Source organism: Strix uralensis, chromosome 2 (genome assembly GCF_047716275.1).
Source record: "Strix uralensis isolate ZFMK-TIS-50842 chromosome 2, bStrUra1, whole genome shotgun sequence".
In the NCBI taxonomy this organism is placed as follows: Eukaryota; Metazoa; Chordata; class Aves; order Strigiformes; family Strigidae; genus Strix; species Strix uralensis.
The window spans coordinates 62,301,736-62,321,808 of record NC_133973.1 but is presented as its reverse complement, the minus strand read 5'-3'; the positions used below and the strand labels follow the sequence as shown (position 1 = coordinate 62,321,808).

Genomic DNA, 20,073 nt, shown 5'->3' with positions numbered 1-20,073 from the left:
GGAACAGGTTGCCAGAGAAGTTGTGGAGTCTCTGTAGATATTCAAAACCTGACTGGACACAACCCTCAGCAACCTACACTAGGTGATCCTCCTCTGAGCAGGGGGTTGGACTAGATGATCTTTGGAGGTGCTGTCCATCCTTAGCTGTTCTGTGATTCTGTGTTGGCCCACTGTAGATCATGGTATGTTTGTGTAGAAATTTCTTCTTTTTCAAGCTATCCACAGTTTTTTGAAAATGTTTAGAGAGAAAATGACAAGGGCAGCTTCAGAGAAACGAGTGCTTTAAAAGAAATAAATAATAGATTGACATTAAAAAGAATGAAAGAAACCTTGTCAGACTGCTCATTTATTTCAATAAATTCCCCATTGCCTTTTAATATAAAGATCTGCCATATCATGTATTTCTACTTCTGTAAGTGGAATTTGTTGTCAGCCTTTGTTTTACTTTCACTTGTTAAACCTGTAGAAGTTTAATAAATTTGATGCTTCATTCATGGCTTCACAGGACACACCAATGCTTATTCATATACTCTAACACACCATGTTACTTCTTTCAGTTTCTTACTGTTTAACCTCAGTAAACACATTTTTACTTGATTTCCCCAGTTCTGTAGATGGCTGAATAAGTCTCATAAATATTTTCCTTTATGCTGATTTAAGAAGATATATACATATACTCAGAGCACTTTCTGTATGTCCTATTCCTGCAAATATATACTGAAGGGAATTGCATGTTAAAAAAGGCCACTAAACCCTGTCTGAAGTATGTAAAGCAGCTTTTCTTTTTGGTTGAGGGCAAGCATTATCTTGCGATACTGACCCATCACTTCTCGAGACACACCGTCAGCACTTCCATTTAAAGACCTTTTTACTGTTCCAGTGACCATTGTAAGCAACCATGGAAAAACTGAAAAATTCAAGTGATACATGAGTAAATACATCATAAAGCTAAAATTCATGGAGTATCAACTTCTATAAATGAGAGGCTATTGGCTGTGAGAAATGAGTGCTGTCTTTTTTTTTTTTCCCCCTACTGATTTTAAATCCAAGACAGTGCTAAAAATATATTTGCAGTGGACACTCCAGTGATACTCTTGCTGAATATGAGCTCATTATTTTTCAGCCAGGTTGGGGCTTTATGACTTGTGAGGATGCTAAAGAATATGATGGGTTTGGAGACAAATGGGCAAGCACAGGAGGGGCTGCTGATTTCTGTAAGACATCACTCCCAGCAAATGAAGAGCATGAATCCTCAGTTTTAGAGAAGGTATTGGACCACTGCTGTAGATGGTTTTAAACTGTTACTACCTGAGGATCGAGTGCAGTAATAAATAAAAATCCTTTCCCCTTACCTGGCTGTAGTAAGGGTAAGGATCTCATATGTTGCTCTTTCATTCTCTGAAGTAGCTTAGTCCAGTGATGCTGCTATGGTAGTAAGAAGCAGTCATTTTGAAACTGTAATCCTTGCTTTGGGCTTCACTCCTCTGGTACCCCTTTGGTAGGTTATTCAACCTTGATGCTTCAGTTTCTTTTTTGTAAAAGGTTGATATTAATAGCATTTCTACCTCTCACAGAGTGTTCTAGGCTTACTAGTTGGCATGTGGTATTCTCAAGATCTGTGGCTGAATCAAAAAAATTGTGATTTTGAGTGTGTTTGTGCAGAAAGATCACAGTCATAAGAATGCTATCATGAATGTGTTTTGATTTCTTTTTATATGTGACTGTATAAGCCTAGTGTAATAGAACATAGGTTTTGAAATACTGTAATAAATAATTTAAAAATAATTTGTACTGCAAAATGAAGATGGTTTCTTGTTTATTATCTTCTATGGTGAACATCTTCCTATTTGATTACTATTACTCTTTCACTGTGACCACTAATCAACCTTAATTATACTTTGAATTAATGTTCATGTCCATGCAGTGGTCCTGATTCATCATGGCTTGCACAGACCTCTGTCTCTCTACACAGTGAGTAAAAGAATGCTGCCAATTTTGTTTGATAGCATTTTTAGATACATCCTACAAAAATTTTGCTGTTTAAACAAGTTGCACAGCTATGGAGAATCAGGTCTAGTAAAAGCTGGACATAGCATTCGTAATATTCTTTGCAGATGAACCTGAACTATAACTTCCGTTGTTATTTTTGCCTAGGAACTGTGAGGACGTGTTATCAACTGAAGACTGTGAAACGTTATACCAGTTTGTTTATACCACACACCGTCCGCTTGCAGTAGCAGCTGGGGAATTCCTTTATAAAAGGTATCTCTGCCTGCCTGCTTGCATGCCTACTTCTTGCGTATTCTCATTTGTTTCAGAATAAAGGTGGATTTATTTAAGAGGTACATTAAGCATTCATTTTTCTGCTGGAATTGTGTACCATGAGGGTAGTGGATGTGCTTTCTTCTGCTGAATCAGAAGAGAAATGCTGGTTGGGGGTAATCATTTGTTCCCCTGCACAGCCCTGGCACAATAGGCATGAGAAAAGTTGCAAGACTAACAGAGAGAACATGAAACAACTGACTGATCCACAGATGCCATGCTATGTTGAGAGCATACCTCCTTTCTTTCTACTTTCTTTTCCTGTTGCTTTGCTTCTTACAAGCTAATTCATCACCTGGCACCTGCTGGATTTCCATAGCTTTGGTGATTAATCACAAAAATGGCCTCCTCTTCTCCCTTTGGAAGTTGCCTTATACATTGTAAAGGCTGAATAATGGGAGATGCAGCAGATTAAAAAGCCCTCCCAATTTTCTGTCAGGTTAATGAAGTACAGGGTTTATCTTCCCCAGGAGTAACTCTTATAAATGGGCTTCTTATAACAATGGTTGCATGAAGTGAATGGAGTTGGCGTACTAAAAAGAGAAGAAATAAATATTCTGTCTCTACAGCTGAGAGAAATAATTTTGTCTTACAAAGAGGAATGAAAATATTTTGGCAAGACTTTTGTGGGGGAAAAATTCAGAAATAATAATGATTTGTGTTTCCACACATGCAGAATCTCCTTCTAGTTGTCTCTTCCTATCTACTGAATTGCTGACATTCTGGTGTTTGTGGAGCCAAGTCTAACAGAAAGACAAATGAAGATAAATTTCTGTTTTGATGAGTCTTCTATCACATCTGCTAGTCTTACTCAGTCTTTTGTGTTGGTCCTAATATTCTATCATAAATCAGGTGTTTTTCCTCTCAGAACACTGCTACTTTTTGCCATTGAAGTGATTGCCTTGATAACTTTACTTTTTTTCTACCCAGCTTCCCAGTGCATTGTAGACACTTTGACCCTGTAAACCCAATTCTTGTTGTTTGCCCATTTCTTCTCTTTGGCACTTCTGCAAGTATAGAAATATTCATTCTAGTGTGATAGAGATGTTAGTGACCCCCTCCTTTCCCTGGTCATACTGCTAAAAGTTTTAGTATAAATGCTTATGCACCCTCTCCCCTTCTTCTTGGTTTGCATGAAATCTCCTCAATACCTGCATTATTAACAAGTTACTTACTTAGCTGGCATAAATTATTCCAGCAGAAGCAACTTCTGAAAGTATAAGCTTTTACTGGCATTAAGTAGTGTGGTCCTGCTCTTAAATCCAAGCCAGTTGGGCCTTATATTGATCTGTGGGGATGCCCTTCCTGTATTTATTTTGGGATTAGCACTTTTCATGAGCAGTACAGTCACACTAATTTTGGATAAAGAGGGGAATGGAAATTGAAGTGTCGTATTGTGCTTCATACTGCAGACAGAAGAGGAAGAACAGTTTTTCTACTGTATTTGTGAACTTGAGTAAACTGCCTCTTGTAAGATACTGTGCTCTCTTTAAGAAGCTTCAGTTTCAAGATACACCATGACTTGAATAATGATTGGGCAGTAATATTGCTACCCAGTTGTTTAAATTCAGCCTAAGGCAAGCCCCTTTTCAAGCATGAACAAATGCCTACTTCATTATATGTTCATTGCTGTGGAATCTGCATCTGTTGTCCAGAAAGCTGGCAGGGTACCTGTGAAACTTTCAGAAATAGTCTCTGCATCCACAGGGATAGCAGATCTCTCATAATGGAAAACAATCTAATCTCTTTTCCTTTCATCTGATAAAAAAGTCTAATGTGATTTGGAGTAAATAAGTAGACATGTAGAGAAATACAGTCCTTGGGATCTTGACAGAATTAGTGTTACATTGGCAAATGAGTATAAGGAGAATGTGGCAGAATTGGACTGACTTCCTTTTCTGTTGGCAGGCTGCTTAGTCGTGAGGGAGATGAAGAAGTTCAGCCCAAAGGAGGAGGGAAGTTTGGGGCGAGTACTGACCAGTTGAAAAGATTAATACATTTTTTCCTGGAGAGTGAGGTGAGGAGAACAGCCCCTGCAGTAAGCCTTTTAAATCCAGTGCTGCATGTTAAATCAAGTATTGGCTTCCTTTTGAAAACTATTTCTGATGGTGAGCTCTGAAATGTTTGGTGTTTGGGATGTTTTCACTCTCTAGGATGAGTTTTTAATTAATACATTTCTGTTCTATTGTATTAAAATTAATTTACAACTATACTGATGGAGAGAATCAGTGCTGAAGCAACTTCTGAAAACAACCTGAAAGACTAATGCCACTGAGTGAGGGTTTTTTGCTACGTGTCCGTGTCTTTCTGCAGGCAGATATGAGTTGCTGTACCATGACTCTATGCTGATTAAGAACTGCCTAATTTTACTGAGAGTTTTATCAGCTTAAGTGCTGTACTTCACTATTTGGCTTTTGCAGTGGTGCAGATCTATGTCTGGCCAAAGTGTCTCAGGCACAGCAGTTCTGAGTCCTTCTGCAAAGAATTTCACAGATGTTGCTTAAATGTTGACTCATTTCTAGTCCCAAGATTGGGTTTTCAGTTGTTATGATCAGCGATATGAAAGCAATATAGAAGCTAGTTTTAAAGAGATTACTTAAATTACAAAGGAAAGGTATCCTAAAAAGAGAAAAGAAAAGCTTTTTTTTCCCTGCTTTTCCTGCTTTTTTTCCCCACTTTCCTGCTTTGTGTCAGATTGAAGACATGGTATTTAAATGTTGATTAGCCTCAAACTAAATATGTTGAAATACTGTGTTTGAATATCTGTGTGAATGACAAAGCTTTGTAATTGGAAAAAGGGAGAGGAACATATGAAGCTGTATTTCTTTTAATGATGTGTTTGCTTCTATAAGCTTGTGTTTTTATCCCTAGCTACACAAACATGTTGCATACCTCGTAGACAGCTTGTGGGACTGGGCAGGCAAATTCCTGAAGGACTGGGAGTGCATGACCACTCTTCTGTTAAAAAATGCTGAAGAAGATGGAGAAGGTGGGTGAGCAAAGAGCTTAGTTTTGTCTGAATGAATTTCTTGATACTGTTTTCTGCACTTTGCCTTCAGCTAGTTTAAGTCTATTCCATATTGCAGAACCCTTTGATCCCAAATTGTGGTCCCCAAGGGCCACAAAGCAGATGCAACTAAATGCACTGCCAATGTGATATTTATATCAACATATTTGTTTTATTCAGTATTCTGTATTTATGTAATGTTAGTTTAGAAACTTTGCAAGAATATTGCATAATGAAGCCATAATGCTTATGTAGCATTCACTTTTTTTGATGGTCCAAAACATAAGAATCTAAAAGTATTAACTGATTGAAGTGCAGTATTGTTGGGCTATTGTTCATGCCTGAAAAGAAAATGAGTAATGTGTTGAGTTCAGTGACATCTGACATTCTAGAGGATTAGTTTTTTGCAGAATTATTTTAAAGTGAACTTAAATAAATCTTTAAGGGTCCCTTCCAACCCAAACCATTCTATGATTCTATGAATAATTGTTGTAGTAGAATTGGAGGTGGTTGTGTGATTGAAGTCAAAGTTTGTAGACACCAGTGAGTTAAAGCATTTTGGTTCTCTAAGGAGCAGGTTTGTCCTAAATGAGATAGTAGTCAGTAGGAGTAGGCCTCGTTAAAACTGCTTGTGTTTTTGGGAGCCCAACTACCCTAAAAAGTTTAGCTAAGAGAGGAGGAATTGGTTTTGTGTTCAGTAAATGTAGAAAATAGTTTTCTTCAAATTAAATCAAATACTCTCTAGGTGTTTATTTAGCAACACTGCATCTTTCTTTATGTAGTGTCCTTCCACAGTTGCTCAGATAAATGAGTAGGCTTTACATTAGCTGTTGCTACATCTTCATTTTTCTTTTGTGTGATGCTGAAAGGAGACTGATTTACTTACAGCACTGAGTGATGCCCATGAAAGTGCTCTCATTGAAATTATCCTCGCAACGGTTAGAGAAGCAGCTGAAGGTCATCCTCCAGTGGGCAGAGGTGCAGCAAAAAAAGTCAGTGCATCTTAGTCTTATTTATTGTCCTGTAATCACATTCTCTTTGCCTTATGTGCTTTGCCAGACAGCATGTTCCTTGTGGTAGGTATATCTTAGGAAATAAAACAGCTTATTTTTATGAAACGACACAGTGTCTTTTGACCTCTAGATCTTATTAGTAGTGAATGTTGGAGGAGATAAGCATTAGAGGAAGGCCAGTTGAAGCATGTTATTGACAAATAGTGAGCATTTTATTCATGAGATATAGCTGTTCAGCAATTTGTGTCTAATTTAAGGTTAACAAAAAAATAAAAAAGCATCTGGTTGTCTCCATGGAAAAGTATCTTTATCTTAGCTTGATATGCTTTAGACAAAGGCATGTGAGTTAACCTTGGGTTACATGTAAAATTCCACCCAAATCTAAGAGATTTTATAATTGAAACAAAATGCTTTATCTGCAGATTCTGTCAGTAAAAGAGAAGAAAATACAATTGGAAGATTGTACCAAAATTACTGAACACTTTATTATGGTGCTTCCTCAGCTCTTGGCAAAGGTAACTAACAGCTGCTCTGTGAATGCATATTAAATATTTCATTAAAATTCCTACAGTGTGCTCATATCCTGTTTTTTCTCTGCAGTATTCAACAGATGCACAAAAAGTGGCAAATCTTCTGCAGATTCCTCAGTATTATGATTTAGATGTTTACAGTACGGGACGTCTAGAGAAGGTGAACAGGAATTGGCGTAGTCTGTTCAAGTGGAATGTACTAAATTTATGTGACAACGTACAGAGTTTAGTGGGACTTGGAACAAATAGGAGACTGTTGAAATACAAAGAAATGGTCTCATACCTTGAGGAAAGCAGTCTTATTCAGGCTTTTCTTTTTGATTTGGGACTACCAAAGAAAAGCCTTAGTGCTTGTCAGTTCTGATATGCTGTGAGTGGCCCTGGTGGGCAATGATTTGTGGTTTCATGTGGTAGGCCCAGCCCTGGGTTTTTCATTGTTGGGTGGATAGAGGGTGGGTTATGCCATGTGTCTAAGCTGGTGTCTCCCAGGAGTTTACTACGGAATAGGTTTCATTCTCCTTGAAGACTTGACTCCCAGCTGCTGGGGTATGACAGTAACTGAAAGATAAGAATGGAGATAGTATATCTGCTGATGGGAGAGGCATGGTCAGAAGTGGATAGATGAAATCCTTGAAATAGCTTAATGTATTCTTAAGCAGGGATGTTTACAAGGAGGTAATGTTAGGAAAACGCTCCTAGGTTAATTTCAGCACAAAATGTTAACTGGAAGAGAGTCAGCAGAATGGCAGAAGTTGCCTCTTCTCACTGAGTGAAGACCTCAGTTGGTGACATGATCTGAAACATTCTCCATCCTCTGCTGCTGAGGGAGACAACTTCCATTGCTTGGAGACACACCTGTCCTTTGGAAAGGCATTTTTTATTCCCTATCTTTGTCTTTATTTTTATGTAGTGCCAAACATGTATTGATAAAGTAGAACTTAAAGCAGTTGCTTCATTCTTTAGGAAGCTCCAGAGACAATAATAATGAAAAAGAGCTATAGACCCAGAAAAGAAATTGTATCCTCTAATCTTGCCCCTCTGCTACTTAGACTAGCATTTATTTCGTGTTGGTTATATGACCTATAGAGATACATAGGCCTAGTGAAATGTATCTAAAGCATAAGTGGATTTTTGTACAATTTACCTAAATGCCATTTCTGTCACCTGCAGCATTTGGATGCTTTGCTGAGAGAGCTAAAAGACATTGTGGCCAAACACTCTGATATGTCTGTACTTGAGGCTTCCTCCAGGACTTATTATATACTCTGCAGTGAAGAAATTGCCATCTATAGCCAGGTGGATCGTGCCCGAACTCAACTGATAGATGAGTTGATGGGACAGCTTAACCAGCTACTAGATGGCTTCTGGCAAAAGGTGAGTGTGACTCATTGTGGAGATAAACAGACTGTTTCCCTGGGAAAAAAATAAGATAAAAGAATTAAGGAGGATATGAAACTATTCTTTGCCTGCTATTTCTGCTTGAAGGGAGCAGAGCTTTCAAAGATAGGTTTGTGCCTCTGAAAGATTGACTGTTTACATTTTTAATGAAGCAGATGTATTTTGGCAGGAATAGAGTGGGGAAAATAATAAATGAGGTAGTCCACACCAGCAAGAGGGCATTTTATGTCTTCTGAATATTCTGGACCTAAGCTCCATAGTTGCTCCATTACTGTGCCAAAGATACTATATGCAAGATCAGCTAATAGGTGCTGGGGATCTACAGGTGGTGAGACTGTTCCCAAAAGGGTATAGTTCTGTACTTCTACATATTTGACTGCACACAAGATGTCCTTTTTGCTGCCACTTTGGCTGTAGACATAGTACTAGGAGAATATAAAACCAACCCACCAGTCTGTAATGCAGTTTGTATAGCTTTGGGGTCATTGAAATGATGACTTTCCCCTTGAAGAAGGACTGCAGAGTCTCCCTCAAAGCTTTGGGGTCTTTGCAATGATGACTTTCCTCTTGAAGGATAACCACAGAGTCTCCCTCAAAGTTTTTCATTAGTTCTAAAAAGCAGAAACAGCTGGTGGTGATATGAATAGCTTGCTGGCTGAACTGAACAACAGAAGCCCGCAGCTGATCTGATCAACTGTGCCGTCATGAACAGGTGTCATGCCATGGTATGAGAGTTAACACTGGCAGGTTTTTATTGGACGCTGGGATATTGTAAAATGTGTCAAGCCAAAAAATCCCCTAACCTCAGATTGGATTTATTTTGTTGGTCTTAAATAGATATGTGTGTCAATGTGGGAGAATGTGTACTTATGAGAAACAAGATAAGTGGTAGACCAGGGATTCTTCAACTCCTTCATAATGTGATCCATATCTAAATAAAGAGATTTTCTTCTGGAACCCCTCCCTTCTAATTCCTGGTTGTATATACCATCTCCCATAATCACGTAGTATACTCGTGGAAACTACAGCAATTGCATCTATGGGAAAGTATTTAATATATTTTTAGCTATCTTTGAATGTGATCTGGCAGCTGGAAGCAAGGAGAGTCAGCACCATGTGAACAGTTAGCTTTCCAGAGATCTTTAACAACTGTGTGAGGGACTGTGAGTCTGAGGGTTAGCACTTCTGTGTTAGCCTAATTGCTAGTTTTTACTCTGTGTTAGCAATACTGTAGTCTAGGGAGGCTGCCATGGGTTAATTAATGACAGGGACATTTCCTTATACAAAATTTCTGTGCAGTCAACATGTTGTTTTCTTTTTACTGTAGAGGAAGAGATGAGTAGCATGGTTAAAGGTGAAGGGACTGGGGAAGGCTGGAGGAGAGTAATTCAAGCTTCTGGGTTGGTTGGGAAGAGAACATAGCAGTTGCCTTGCCCCACACTGGCTAATTCCTTTCTCTTTTCCAAACTTTCGTAATTTAGGAAGAAGAATTTTGTACGGATGCAGGAGAAATTTCCCAGATGCATTCTGCTTTGAGAAGAGTAGCAGCTTTTCATAAGTGAGATGTTTATTTACACAATTTACTTTCCCATATACCTAAGTGTTGACCTAACAGGTGCAAAGTGAGAATTGCTCTTGTTCGTTGGGTTCAATGAGATTTTTCATAAGAGAATGAAAATGATCCCATGTGAGAGGTGCTGCAAGGTTTAGTTTCTTCTTAACAGAACTGTACTCTTAGATATGGAATTCTTTTTGGACTTGTTATTGAGATTGGAGCATCAGCCCTAATGTGACTGAGAAGTGTGGGCTACAGAGTTGGGATGTCAGAGTGAACACAGAGATCCTCTCTGTGGAGCCTCCCGCCTATCTGGATGCTTTTGCACTGCTTTACTGTCAACACAGGTAGTCAGTCTGAAGAGGGTATAGCGAATGCAGTCTCTTTTCCAGCAGATGTAATCTGCTTTGTTTGTTTTAGTTTATTTGATCTTTGTTAAAAGATGGATTTCTCAAAAGCTTGGATCTCCAGGGATTGTTCACCAAGTAAATTATCATGCAAGATAGTAGAGGGTGAGGGAATTGGGCCTTCTTCTCAATATGTCTTTTACCTATTCTGCATGCTAGGGCTGCTCTGTTTTTGCAAAGAGAAATCTAAGGTTCAGGTGCGAACACTCGAGTATTAGAAACAGTCTTTTAAAGCAGGGTGGGGAAGTTGTTCTTTAGACCTTTTTGGGCACTTAGTGTGGGTAGAGTATAGGAAAAGGTACAGAGCTCAAGTTTCTTTTCCCTCTCCTCACAACACTGCAGTTTTGTGGTAGTAATGCAGACTATAAAGCCATGGACTAAAGGTTGCAGCATTAGATCATGAAAAACTCAATTTCATTTCCCTCCCTCTTACAATTAAAAATTAGTTGTTTAATGTTAGTCCTCTACATCAGATGAAGGCAAAAATAGGACACATTTAACTTGTTTGGTCAGGTGAGCTTTCATTTCTCACTTAGTGTACCATTATTGTTTCTTTTTCAATTGCAGTGCCCATGATCTCACCAAATGGAATCTGTATGAAAAGACTTTAAGGTTGCTGGTGTTTGAAATAGAACATGGGAGTTTGCCTGTTCTGGTGAGCTGTTAATATTTAACATTGAAAGAGGTTTTTCTTGTTGAAAGCAGGAAAATTAGGAAATGTTAAATAATCTTATATATCAGTGTCCTGTGAGGCAGGAAGATACTGTTTCTGTTTCTCAATCTGGGAGACTGAGGCTGCCTTTGATATAACGTTATTGGAATTGGTAAATTCATGCCATAGACTCATTTACTTTGGAGATTGTCCAAAACTATGATAATCATCTGACATCTAGATTGATCCTTTGTCATGCTTAGTACTTCCCGTTGATTGCACAGTCTTGCTCTCAGTACATATGAAATTGTTGGGACTGTGAGGAGCCCCTTATAGATTGCATGTAACCAGAAATTGGAATTCTTTGGACCTGTTGCTTGCAGATTGACTCTTGGTGAAGATGGTTTGTACCCAAAACCAGGTAATTAATTACCTGTTGTCTCATCTGCATCCTTTTGGTTGTTTGGTTACTTCAACTCCAACATTGGCTGTGCCAAGATGGAGGTGTATATCTTGTGATTACAAGGTGAAGTACTCTAGCTGTAATGAATGTTAATCAGCCCCTGTTTTCAGGAGAGAACTTGAGGTTATTTGGGAAGGGGTGAAATTCAGTTGACTAGAGCGAGCCTGCAGCCAGTGGGTAGAGGTGGACTCCTTTAAATGGAGCATTGGAGCACCAAGGTTTGGCTTCTGCTCTGAATTGCCCTCTGGAGGAGTCTGCCTTTCACCAGAGACTGCAGAGAAATATGGAGAAGCCAAGCTAAAGTTAGCCTCTGTGAACACCCTTTTTAGTACCTGGTTATTTTTCCACTGAACTCGTCAGGACATCAGAGTTTTGCAGAAGCAGCACCTTAGTAATGAAGTTTCTCAGGAGGCAACATTTGCTTGTATGTAAATCTATTAAGTTTATTTTGAGGGTCTAAATACTTCACAGTGCAGAAATGCTCATGCAAGCAGTATGCAGAATGTCAGGCTTGGATGCTTCATTTAGTCCTAAGCTTTTTGCTCTTGAGCCTTTCATGTAAATAAAGGACGTGTTTTTATTTGCAGATGATCCTGCCAGCTCTCCAGTGCACGTATTTTTCTCTCCTGTGGCAACTAGCTGCAGTTTTGGAAAATCCTCCCAAGGTTGGCAACTCCATGCAATTTTGAAACTCAGAATTGTGCTTCTAGAAGTTCTAAGTTGCTTTTCTGTTCTCAGATTGCCAGAAGAAAAACAAGCTTTCTAAGAAGATAATTTGTGCTTTTTCTTGAGGAAACCAGATTGAGTTGAGGCATTTTCTCTCTGTCTTTCCCTCTTTTTTAAAAAAAAGTGTTTATGCTTCTTCAGTCTGCAAGAGAATAAGTGAACAATGGTTCACCTCTATTTTTACCGCAAAACATGTGCATCGAATTCCTGGGGCTTGATGGAGATAAGGAACTTGTTCCACTGCGAAACAGTTTGTTGTTTTCTTGTTTTAAGCAACAAAGAATATTCAGTGAAAACTTCAAGAAGTTCTGTTGCTTTGTTTTGTTTTTATTTTCTTGTTTTACTTATATATTTCTGGCAGAAAGTCTGGGGAAAGTGATAATTCTGTCATCAGCTGACTATATAATTGGTTTTATAAAGTGCCAAGCTCTAGGTGTTTCAGAAGACAGTCTAGTTAAGACACCAGAGAGGAAAACGCTTTTATGCTTTGGTTCATGTGTGAATGTGCAGCTCCTCCTATGGTGATTTCTGACCACACTGAGTACTGCTGCTTCTGTCATTCTGTCCCCTTCCCCTGGTGCTCCCATGTGTACACAAGAGGACACTGACATGGACATTTGTTTTGTGTGAGAAATGCTAGCTGGGAGATTACCCGTTTGGTGACTGATTCACTATCTATTCCCGTCCCGTTCCATTCCTGTGTGGATGTCCGCATCTCTCACTGCTCTAATATGTTCTGCCTTTCAGTCCAGACATGGTTAGCTTGACTGATAATGGGGCAGCACATTTTTTAATTTGGCCTTTCATATGGGAGGAGATTTTGATTGGAAGCACAATGTTACGGCCCACTCTGCAGGGCCAAATCTGGATGTTGGCAGAGAAAGAAGTTCCAAGAGCAAAAAAGAACATTTCCTGGATAGCAGCTCTAGGACTGTTCCTTCCCCACCCCCACCCCCCTCCTCCAGTAGTGTTAAGGCAATGTTTTGCCTTCCCTTCTGCTTCTTCTCAGCATGCCCTGGGATGGATCCCCTTTCTTATACAGTTGCATAGCATGAAATCCAGCCCTCCTGCAAGGGCATTTCTCTTCTATTGACTGCTGAAAGCTCCGTGCAGTGCAACAGCTGGGACCTGGTGAAGGATCAGAAAGTCTTTTATGTGGCTGTGGGCAAATCAAATAGTCTCTCTTGCTGGATTCATCTTAACAAATAGAGGTGTTTAAGTGTCTGAGTGCCAAAGTTAGCAGTGTAGTTAAACTGCGTTCCCTCTGTAGTCGATAGAGGGAGAGAGAAGAGCAACTCCAGAAGGCAATTCACCTTGAAAATTAGGTGGGAAGGACCAGAGTTTTTAATGACTCTACTTCCATCTCTAAAGCGGAAATCATTATCACTGCTTTATAAGGATAAGCTGGAGTGAATAAGGGAATACATGCTATTAGAGCTGCCCATCCTACAGGTGGAGAAACAAAGAGTTTGTGACTTGCTGAATACCACTAGTCTCAGCAAGTGTGACAGATCATGGAATCGTATCAGAATTACAGAATGGTTTGGGTTGGAAGGGACCTTAAAGATCATCTAGTTCCAACCCCCCTGGGCAGGGGACTCCTTCCACTAGATGCACATGTCCTAGTATTTGTCACATTTCTGCACCAGAATTGGGGGCGAAGTATATATTTTTTATGGATTGACCTTTCTATCCCAGATACCGTGCCTGAAAACAAGACATGGTTTTAAAGTTGTTCATTCTAGTAAGCTGTTGCTACTGTGAGATGTCAGCTTCTTTCATAATGTCATCAGCTGTGCTATCTTAAATTAATAATATCAGTGGAAGAAAGATGAAACTGTTGTTTGTTCTGTAATTCTCTATTGGATTATAGTCCCTAACATATTTGTCCTGTCACTTTTCCTAAATATGTTTTTAGGAGACTCTTTTTGCACTAAGAAGAGAGCTGAGACGTTTCAGTCAGATTTGCATGTCCTTCCTCCAACATAAGGAAAAAGATGTAAGAGAAAAGGTTTGTGTTTCTCTATCACTTAACTGGCATTCGTGCTCAGTCCTCCTTTTAAATGCCTGCCCTTCTTTTCATACTAGTGTTTCCCATATAGATTTTTGCTAATTTTTGTCTCTCAGCAGACAAACAACTCTTTAAAAAAATGATCTTCAACTATTTATTTTAAAGAAAGATTAAAGTTAATGTCTGTTAAAATGCTACAACAGTTAGTGCTTTAATCAAGCATGTCTTCATGTGTCCATCTGCAGAATCAAGGCCTGAATCTGAATGACTCAATTTGCCAGTTGATAATCATTGTGTTTTCTGATTAGACTGACCAGTGTACTGGTTGCTATCATTGCTTTATTAATGCTTTGCTATGAATATTACTTAAAAATTTTTAAAAAATGGCGAAATTGCCTAGTGATTCACGCATTAAAAGAGAGATATTCTAGCATAACAGACCTCTACTTCCTTCCAGTGGAAGTTTGAAAACCTTTAGGTGGTGTTCATGCATGATACTTGCATATACTGTATCCTAAGGTACAAGTTCCGGAAGGGCTTAGGTATGGCATTTTACCACACCTTGGGACAAACAGAAATCTTTAGCTTGCAAAGAAGAAATGGGATAGAAGGTAGATTGTGACTTGTGGTGTTTGATGGAGACACAAGGTGGAACTGGCATGAAAAGTAACATGGTCTCTAAATCCTTCTTTGGCTTTGTTTGCTTGATACAGACCTTCGTGATACTCTGTGACTGGTTGCTGATTTTGAGTCATCAGGATTCAAATAATAGCAAAGAAGCAGTTGGACTTCTAGATTATCCTCCTAGCACATCACTTCAGGAAAAACTGCTTTTGTTTATCCAGGAACATGTTTTCATGGAGGAGGAAGATGAAAGCAAAGGTTAGACATCTTCATCACTGGAGAAACAATCTACCACTTTTACTGTTATTTGTCATCTGCACTGAATGTATCAGGAAAAGGGGCTGGTCTTCTTTTTTGTTGTTTTTTTTCTTCTTTGTTTTTTTGGTTGGGCCCCTTTACAAACAAAGTGGCTGACCTGTTATTCACTGATCTGTATTCACTGTGGATCAACCACAGGAAATAGCTGCCAATTTACTTGTGGGGTGAAAAGGGCTGATATAATGCATGGATGGATGAGAACGTGAAAGTATTTGGTAGACTGACTTTGGTGGTACAGATGATGTTAGAGGAAGGCCTTGCAGTGTTATAGTGTGACTCTGTCAATGCATGGACACTTCTAAGCCATCAGAGAAAAGGACTAGTAGATTTTGATTTGGGGGGTGTGGGGCAGATTTAGTGGGAAGTAGTACTTGTTGCTCTAGTGCCTTTTTCAAACACATTCAGATGCCATATTGAAGCTGTTACTGTGAAGGCTGGTTTCTTTTGGGAGTGTTTTGAAAATAGATTGTTAGTTTGTTGTGGTTTTGAGGTGCAGTTAAAGTGTTGTGCTTTGAAAAGCCAAACATTGTTCTAGATTACTGTGGAAAGCTTGCCCTTCAAGCTGTTCAGATGGACTTGTGTTCAGTTTTGGGCACCACACTTCTTAAGGTCACAGTGTGTATGTGCAAGAAGTGATGGGCCTAAATTGCAACAGGGAGATAGTAGAAGAGAATTCTTGTTGGTAAAGGTAGAGATACAATAGAAAAGATTGCTCAAGTAGGTTGTAGTGTCCTAGTCATGGGAGTTTTTGAAGCAGGTTATGTTTCAGATTGCATGTTATGTATCTGAAACTGATAAAATTGATTCTGTTCTGGGTTAGGTGGCCTGAGGTCTGCTTCAGACCTATTTGGTATGATGCTTTCAATGTCTCAGTCCTCCCAACAAAGGATTCCTGTCATCCCGTTGCAGATTCTTTCATGAATGAGTGATTTTGTCATGCTATGGGTGTGCTTGTCTGTGTGAATAGCTGGTAGCTGCTCCATTTTAGTTTTAACTCTAATTCGCAGATACTTCTGATCAGTTACTTGCCTTATGTTTGTTTCCAGGCCCACAGTCATGCTAGAAGCAGAAACAGTCCACATCAAAATTGTAGGTCAAAGACTGAGTCTTTTTGGCAGTTGATAGATTACATTTGCAGCAGGAAAGAGTGTATTTTGGCTCTTCCGCTGCACGAAGCTCTCCCCAAGCACCTTTGTAGCTGCGTTGGAAGACTTCAAGAGTATTTGTTTTCCACAAGTTATCCAGCTAGAAACTAACCCATGTTCCAGAGACTTAATATGTTTTTAATGATATGAATATTTTAATGATATGATATGATATGTTGATAACTACTTGGAGAGTTTCATCTCAACATTTCTCTTGTTGACTGTGTATGGCAGCTTTTGTAGAGTTTCTGATGAGTTATGTGCTGGTTTTCTAGAACCTGTGTTATTCTAGGAAAAAAAAAAAAGTGGTTGCAATTTGTCTGGTCTCTTCCATTTGGTGTGTTCATGCCTTTTATTCCGCCCTCTGTTTGGTTCTGTTCTGTAGCTGTGAGCAGTGTTGTACAAGGAGATTCTGAGTGGTAGACATGTGAAAGCCCTATGAAGATCAGAGTAAGAGACTGTGGAAAAAAATCATTTTTACTGTCATCAGCTGCAAGTTTTGAAATGGAAATAACCCTGCGTTTTCTGATATACACAGGAATGAGCACTAGCATCTGTTGCTTAGCATGTTGACTTAACAGCTGAGTCTGTGCTATTTGGATGAAAGCTGGTCATTAAAATTGAGATATCTTGAATAAAATAGTAGAACAAAGCTTCAATGCTTCTGTTTCCCTAGACCTGACAGAAGAGGAGGAGAGAAAGGATGAAAGTTGCAAACTTGACGACTTGCACAGAAAGCGGAGTCTTCTTGCAGCATATTGCAAGTTAATAGTGTATAACGTGATAGAGATGACTGCGGCTGCTGAGATCTATAAGTATTATGTGAAGGTAATGTTTTAGATAAGGTTGCTTTGCCTATCAGTGCATTTTAGTTTTTGAAAGTCACTCCAGTGTTTGTGAAAGATGTGGGGTTAATAGTCTTATGGCTCAGAATCCTTGTATAATCACAAAAAGGCTATAAAATCAAGCAAAAGTGGGACAAATCTCTCCTCTTTGTTCTGCAAAGGTACCTCACTGCAAACAAAGTAACAGAAAATTGAGTAGAGGGTATGTCTGTCCGAACATCTGCTCCTCAGCTTCAACAGAGAGGCCATTTCAGAAAAGCAGTTTATGGCTGGGAGAGTGTTTTAACTATAGAGATTCTCACACTGAAGCAGTCAGCTTACTTCATACAGCTCACAGAGTCCATACGCAGATGGCAGAGATTTCATGAGTCCCAGTGTTTAGACAACTGGCAGAGCTTCAGCCACTCTGAAGTGGGTTTGAGGAGGGCTGCGGACAGCACAGAGCGGGTAGTTTCCTTGAGCAACTAACAGACTTTGGAAATACCTGGATACGGATCTTGTTCTTTACTTCACTGGGCCCGAGGCCTGGTTAAATACAGAAAACTCTCTATTTCGCTCCTGCAAAGGCTTTGTTCTTTTGTTATAATAAATACTTAACGATTTCAGTATAACTGTAATCCTCATGTTATTCTTAAAGGAGCATGCCATTGCTTTACATTTGAAATAATATAAAAAGTCCAATTTTCATCTTTTAGCTTGGATGTTCTGATATTAGGAGTGTTTTATGAACTTCTTGCGTCACATGAACACAGTCAAGTGTTTTGTGTACTCCCAGTGCTAAAGAAGGGGAATGATAATTCTCATATGTTTTCTTGCTGTTGATAGACCTACAATTATTTTGGAGACATAATTAAAGAAACGTTAAGCAAGACGAGGCACAATAACAAAATTCAGAGTGCCAAGACACTGATTCTCTGTCTGCAGCAGGTAAGGTTAAGATTAAAACAAGGGGCTAGGGGCTCTTGTGACAGCTGTATTCATATTGGAGTTTTTACCTACCTTGCCATAATTATTCAAATTCATTAAAAAATATAGTGGAAGAAATCGTTTGCTTGCCTGTACTTTCTATGTGTATGCTGTTTTTGCATGTCATAATTAAAACTCCTTTCAAATCATTATATCTGCTTTAAAATGCAATTTTGTGCATGGTTTTTTTGTTTTGTTTTTAATCTTCAAATGCGTAGTGTGTTAGGACTGATGTGAGATTATGGAGTGTTTTTTGGGACACAGTAGATGTCTCCTAACCTTAACAAAGGTTAAGGATATTCTGTATTTTACAGACTACCTCAATTTCTGTTGAATTTGAGGAACCACAAATGTGTTTGTGGCTGGCCAGCTCTAATCCTTAGTATTTTTAGTATTTTTTTCTGGAAGAAAGTGGGTCACAGATCTTCTGAAGGGTCTTAGTTGCTGGGGCTTGCAGCTGCTGAATGATGAGGCCAGTTAGCTGTTTTAGCAGCTGCTTTTGCCAGCTCTGCCCATGACCAGAGCTGCTTCTAGCTTAGAGTTGTGCTGTAAGTCAGAGAGCAGACTCGTCCCGGGGGTACTGATACATGAGCTTTGCTTATTTCACACACATTGCCAGGGGCTTAGATCTGTGAACTAGCCCCTGAAATCTGAGCTCAGATGAGGCTAAGCTGCATTTGGCTACATATGTTCTGCTGACATAGTCAGGACTTTGTGTTTAGGTATCACATAGACAACAGGCCCTTTTTGGCCTTTGCTTGACCTTGACGGTCAACAGGTTGAAGAGAACAAACTACCTTCATGTTCTGTTAGGAAAAAGCCCCAAAGCATAGTTAACTGGGGGGGCTCGAGGCATGCTTTTGACTCAGTCTCACTCTCAGAAATTGGACTACACTGCTGCCAAACTTGCTGCTTTATATCTGCATTCTGATATTCTGAAAGCCTCTCAGGCAAATTAGGCCTCTGGGGCTTGATTCAGAAGTCCCCACAGGAGGTGGGATCAGTGGAGCCATCATCTTCAGGAATTAGTTCTCTGTTTATGCACATAATTTTTGATTTTTATTTGTTGATTTGTGCCTATCTGTTAAGCACAAGTGTCCTTTGTGCCATTTCTGTGTCGTTGTTCCAGTTGTGTGCTTCTGAAACACGACTTACAAAACACGACTTCTGAAACACGGCTTCTGTCAGTGTAAGCTAACTGGTGCTTGTTGTGCATCTGTCTGTGTCCTGGTGCTCTGCTTGCCTGTAGGATTACATATGGTTGCTTATTTGAGGCTTCTTTTGCAGCTGTTTCAGACATGTGCAGAACGCCAAGATAGCAGTAGTGGTGTGGACTTGTCCTCTGCTTCCTTCACAAATATGAAAGAACTTGCTCGTCGCTTTTCACTAACGTTTGGCTGGGACCAAGTGAAATCTAGAGAATCTGTAGCCATGATACACAAGTATGTGCCACGTAACATTACTTTGTCCATGGTCATTGCTTTTGATAGTTGTCTGTTTTATTACTCTCTTCTTTTTTTTTTCTTCCCATAGGGAAGGGATTGAATTTGCTTTTCAAGGAGCTACTGGAGTAGATGGAAGGTGCTTGCCTCCTAACTTGAGCTTTCTGTTAATCATCATTGAATTTTCCAACAAGCTGCTAAAGCCAGACAAAAGACTCGTGTAAGTTAAATTCTTGTACACTGTCATACACATTTTGTGATTTGTGTATCCCTGTACGTGGGACACTTGACCTTCAGTGTTGCAGAAGTTGCTGAAGGGCTTTTCAGAGAACCTTTGAAATCAATCTGGCCCTGAGGCTGTGAGTTTGAGAGACACTTGTTGAATTTTGTAGGAGTAGTTATTTCAGATTGTATGTCCAATATGCATTCTAGATCTTTTTTAGACATAGTTGTGGCCACATAATGGCAATTCTTTTAAAGGAAGGACAGTGTTAATTTGGTGGAAGAGATTTGCAACTTGACTGGCTAGTGGAGTGACAGGAATGTTTTTCTGAACAGAAAAGTAAAGCAGAAAAGATGGAGGAAGAGATAGTGCCTGGATCATTATTTTGTAATGATCTAATTCCACAGCTTCAGGACTCTACATTTG

At 39.3% G+C, this 20,073-nt stretch overlaps 1 protein-coding gene across 7 annotated transcripts in view; it reads left to right on the top strand.

Annotated features, from left to right (window-relative positions):
- LOC141939356 (cohesin subunit SA-2-like) overlaps positions 1–20,073 on the top strand; it is a 64,123-nt gene that overhangs the window by 35,560 nt on the left and 8,490 nt on the right. For all 7 annotated transcript variants that reach the window (XR_012627566.1, XM_074858938.1, XM_074858936.1 and 4 more), the window contains 16 exons: positions 2,155–2,262; positions 4,231–4,339; positions 5,194–5,311; positions 6,218–6,321; positions 6,765–6,857; positions 6,943–7,032; positions 8,043–8,246; positions 9,752–9,828; positions 10,800–10,887; positions 11,935–12,012; positions 13,992–14,084; positions 14,798–14,966; positions 16,848–16,999; positions 17,842–17,943; positions 19,270–19,424; positions 19,516–19,644. Coding sequence is in view for 6 of the 7 variants with exons in the window: in XM_074858938.1 (XP_074715039.1) it covers positions 2,155–2,262; positions 4,231–4,339; positions 5,194–5,311; positions 6,218–6,321; positions 6,765–6,857; positions 6,943–7,032; positions 8,043–8,246; positions 9,752–9,828; positions 10,800–10,887; positions 11,935–12,012; positions 13,992–14,084; positions 14,798–14,966; positions 16,848–16,999; positions 17,842–17,943; positions 19,270–19,424; positions 19,516–19,644 (1,869 nt within the window). In the remaining variant the exon portion in view is untranslated. The remainder of the gene's footprint in view (positions 1–2,154; positions 2,263–4,230; positions 4,340–5,193; positions 5,312–6,217; positions 6,322–6,764; positions 6,858–6,942; positions 7,033–8,042; positions 8,247–9,751; positions 9,829–10,799; positions 10,888–11,934; positions 12,013–13,991; positions 14,085–14,797; positions 14,967–16,847; positions 17,000–17,841; positions 17,944–19,269; positions 19,425–19,515; positions 19,645–20,073) is intronic.